The sequence below is a fragment of the Melopsittacus undulatus genome (genome assembly GCF_012275295.1).
Source record: "Melopsittacus undulatus isolate bMelUnd1 chromosome 28 unlocalized genomic scaffold, bMelUnd1.mat.Z SUPER_28_unloc_2, whole genome shotgun sequence".
In the NCBI taxonomy this organism is placed as follows: Eukaryota; Metazoa; Chordata; class Aves; order Psittaciformes; family Psittaculidae; genus Melopsittacus; species Melopsittacus undulatus.
In genome coordinates this window covers 58,077-62,542 of record NW_022993940.1, presented here as the reverse complement: position 1 = coordinate 62,542, position 4,466 = coordinate 58,077, and the positions used below count along the sequence as shown (strand labels likewise).

At 62.1% G+C, this 4,466-nt stretch overlaps 1 protein-coding gene across 1 annotated transcript in view; it reads right to left on the bottom strand.

Annotated features, from left to right (window-relative positions):
• Positions 1-328: 328 nt before the first annotated feature.
• The window catches only part of DAXX (death domain associated protein), an 11,472-nt gene continuing 7,334 nt past the window's right edge, over positions 329-4,466 (bottom strand). Inside the window, exons 5-8 of the mRNA XM_034073601.1 lie at positions 3,379-4,184; positions 2,885-3,294; positions 2,154-2,349; positions 329-414 (exon numbers count right to left, since the gene is read on the bottom strand). Coding sequence (XP_033929492.1) covers positions 3,531-4,184 — 654 coding nt within the window. The 3' untranslated portion in view covers positions 329-414; positions 2,154-2,349; positions 2,885-3,294; positions 3,379-3,530. The remainder of the gene's footprint in view (positions 415-2,153; positions 2,350-2,884; positions 3,295-3,378; positions 4,185-4,466) is intronic.

Sequence of the window (4,466 nt, the reverse complement as noted above, 5' to 3'; positions counted from 1 at the left end):
CCTATAGCCCCTATAGGTCCCCCCCCCCCCCCCCCCCCCCCCCCCCCCCCAGCCCCTCCCCGGCCCCGCCCCCCGCTCACCCGCGCGCTGGGGCTCAGGGCGCCGCCATCGCCGCCATCTTGCCCGGTGGCCACGCCCCTTCGCTATAGCCCCGCCCCCTTTCCCCGCCTCCCGTGGCCCCGCCCCCTCCCTGTCCGTATATGGCGATAAGGGGGCGGGGCCAAGAGCAGGCCCCGCCCCTCTTAAAGGAGCCGCGCGGTAGTAACAAAACAGCCTTTATTGGAGGCGTGGCCAGGCCGGGAGGGGGCGGGGCTAGAGGAAGGGGGCGGGGCTTGGGAGGGGAAGGGGGCGGGGCTAATCCGAGTCCGAGAGCACGATGATCTCCTCCGGGTCGCACTGGGTCGCCACGTTCATCTATGGGGGGGAGAGGGGGGGTCGAGACCCCCATAGAGCCCCATAGAGCCCCCATTGACCCCCATAACCCCCCTTAGACCCCATAACCCACCCACAGACCCACATAGGCCCCTACAGACCCCCCATAGCCCCCCCAATAGCCCCCCATTTACCCTCAATTGACCCCCATACACCCCCCAAAGCCCCCCATAGCCCTCCCTATTGACCCTCACTGATCCCCATACACCCCCCATAACCCCCATAGCCCCCCCATTACCCCCACAGACCCCACCATTGATACCCATTGACCCCCATATCCCCCATTACCCCATAGCCTCTCATTATCCCATAGCCCCCCTTTACCCTATAGCCCCCCATTACCCCATACCCCCCATATCCCCCATTACCCCTATATCCCTATACCCCCCCATACCCCCTATAGACCCCATAGACCCCCATTACCCCTATAGACCCCATTGACCCCATTACCTTCCGTGCCCTGCTGTGGCTGCTGCTGCTCACGAGCTCCCCCCATTACCCCCATTGACCCCCTTTACCCCATTACCCCTATATCCCTATACCCCCCCATAGCCCCCATAGCCCCCTATAGACCCCATTGACCCCCTTACCTTCCGTGCCCTGCTGTGGCTGCTGCTGCTCACAAGCTCCCCCCATTAACCCATAACCCCCATTACCCCCATGACCCCCATTACCCCCATAGCCCCTATAGCCCCCTATAGACCCCATTGACCCCATTGACCCCCATTGACCCCATAGCCCCTATAGACCCCATAGACCCCATTGACCCCCATAGACCCCATAGCCCCCATAGACCCCATAGCCCCTATAGACCCCATAGCCCCCATAGACCCCATAGCCCCTATAGACCCCATAGCCCCCATAGACCCCATAGCCCCCATAGCCCCCATAGCCCCCATAGCCCCCATAGCCCCCATAGCCCCCATAGCCCCATAGCCCCCATAGCCCCATAGCCCCCATAGACCCCATAGCCCCCATAGCCCCTATAGACCCCATTACCCCTATAGACCCCATAGACCCCATAGCCCCCATAGCCCCTATAGACCCCATAGCCCCTATTGACCCCATTGACCCCCATTGACCCCATAGCCCCCATAGACCCCATTGACCCCATTGACCCCATAGCCCCTATAGCCCCTATAGACCCCATAGCCCCTATTGACCCCATAGACCCCCATTATCCCTATAGCCCCCTATAGACCCCATTGACCCCTGACCTTCCGTGCCCTGCTGTGGCTGCTGCTGCTCACGAGCTCCCCCCATTAACCCATAACCCCCATTACCCCCATAACCCCCATTACCCCCATAGCCCCTATAGCCCCCTATAGACCCCATTGACCCCATTGACCCCCATTGACCCCATAGCCCCTATAGACCCCATAGACCCCATTGACCCCCATTGACCCCCATAGACCCCATAGACCCCATAGCCCCCATAGACCCCATAGCCCCCATAGCCCCTATAGACCCCATAGACCCCATAGCCCCCATAGCCCCTATAGACCCCATTACCCCTATAGACCCCATAGCCCCCATAGACCCCATAGCCCCCATAGCCCCTATAGACCCCATAGACCCCATAGCCCCCATAGCCCCTATAGACCCCTATAGACCCCATAGCCCCCATAGACCCCATAGCCCCCATAGCCCCTATAGACCCCATTACCCCTATAGACCCCATAGACCCCATTGACCCCCATTGACCCCCATTGACCCCTGACCTTCCGTGCCCTGCTGTGGCTGCTGCTGCTCACGACCTCCCCCCCGGGGGAGTCTGCGCGGGTGGAGTCGGGCACGGGGCTGTTCCGGGCTCCGCCCCCCGCGGCTGTGCCCGCCCCAGGCCACGCCCCCCCCCGCTGCTGCTGCGGCTGCTCCTCCTCGTCCTCGGAGCCCACGCTGTGCACCTCGATGCAGGGGCTGGGGGGGGGGTCACGTGATGGGGCCCTCGTCATGTGACAGACACCCGTAGATACACCCATAGGTACCCCCCAGGACCCTTCAACCCCCCCCCCCACATACCCCCCCTATAGACCCCCCTATATATACCCCATAGACCCCCATATAATGCCCCTTAGACCCCCCATATATACCCCATGGACCCCCCACATACCCCCCTTAGACCCCCCCACATATACCCCATATAACCCCCTTAGACCCCCCATATATACCCCATGGACCCCCCACATACCCCCCTTAGACCCCCCCACATATACCCCATATAACCCCCTTAGACCCCCCATATATACCCCACAGACCACCCTATACCCCCCTTAAACCCCCATAGACCCCCATATACCCCCCCTTAGACCTCCAGATACCCCCCATATACCCCCATAGATCCCCCCTTAAACCCCCATAGACTCCCATATACCCCCCTTAGATACCCGTATACCACCCATATACCCTTTAGACCCCCATACACCCCCATACCCCCCCATAGCCCCCCCCGTACCTTCCCCCCCCAGGCAGTTCCCTTCGGCTCCTCTTATGGGGGGGCACGGGGGGGTCCCCCCCCTCCTCGGCGCTCCCATTGCAGCTGGTGGAGCTGATGGTGGCCCCCCCCCCATTCTCCAATGGGAACCCCCTCTTCCCTGTGGGGTACAGGCCAAAGGGGACCCGGAAGGTGGGGGGGGCTCCCCCCCCCCCGCTCCCTTCCCCAATGGTCCTGGATGGGCCGGGATAGGGATTGGGAATGGGGGGGGGATGGAGGGGGTGAGACCCCCTTGGGCTTGGCCTCTGACCCCAACCCCATAGTGTGGGGGGAGCCCGGGGGGGTCTCATTGGCTTCCATGGGCAAGGTCTCGATCTCCACCATGAAGAGCTCCTCGGGGGTCTTGGGCATCACTTCCATAGGGACAGCACCTTGGGATGGGGGGGGGGGGGTATGGTTAACATGGGGGGGGGGCACCCCATTGTGTCCCCCCCCCACCTATGGGTGCTACTGACCTGGTGTAATGGGGGCCTCCTGCTTGGCTTGGCCATGGGGGGCATCGGATGCATCCTTGCTAGGGGGGACATCGGGACCTTCCTCCCCTTTGGGGCTTCCATAGGGAATGATGGGCTTGGAAGCGGCACCTTCATCATCCTCATCCCCCTTGCTATGGGGGGGTGTTGAGCTCCATAGGGTCCCCTTTGGGGCTTCCATAGGGGATGGAGGGCTTGGAAGCGGCACCTTCGTCATCCTCATCCCTTCCATGGGGGGCATTGAGCTCTATAGGGTCCCCTTTGGGGCTCCCATAGGGAATGATGGGCTTGGAGGTGGCACCTTCATCATCCTCACCCCCTTTGCCATGGGGGGCACTGAGCTCCATAGGGTCCCCTTTGGGGCTTCCATAGGGGATGGAGGGCTTGGAAGCGGCACCTTCATCATCCTCATCCCTTCCATGGGGGGCATTGAGCTCTATAGGGTCCCCTTTGGGGCTTCCATAGGGAATAATGGGCTTGGAAGCGGCACCTTCATCATCCTCCCCGCTTCCATGGGGGGTGTTGAGCTCTATAGGGTCCCCTTTGGGGCTCCCATAGGGGATGATGGGCTTGGAGGTGGCACCTTCATCATCCTCATCCCTTCCATGGGGGGCATTGAGCTCCATGGGGTCCCCTTCATCCGCCTCCTCCCTCTTGCCATGGGAGCCATCGGAGCTGTCCCCTTCCTCCCCCTCCTCCTCCTCATCCTCCTCCTCTTCCTCCTCTGTCTCTTCCTCTGTCTCCTCCTCTTCCTCTTCCTCCCTGGGCTGGCTCTTCCCTGGGGTGCCCTGTGGGACACGGGTGCTCAGTTGGACCTCGACCCCCCCCCCCCCATCCCCATCCCCTATGGGTGCCCATAACCATGACCCATAGGTGCCCATCCCCATCCCTATGGGCACCAGTGCCCCATAGGTGCCCATCCCCATCCCCTATGGGTGACCATCCCCATCCCCTATGGGTGCCCATAACCATGACCCATAGGTGCCCATCCCCATCCCTATGGGTGCCCATCCCCTATGGGTGCCCATAACCATGACCCATAGGTGCCCATCCCCATCCCTATGGGTGCC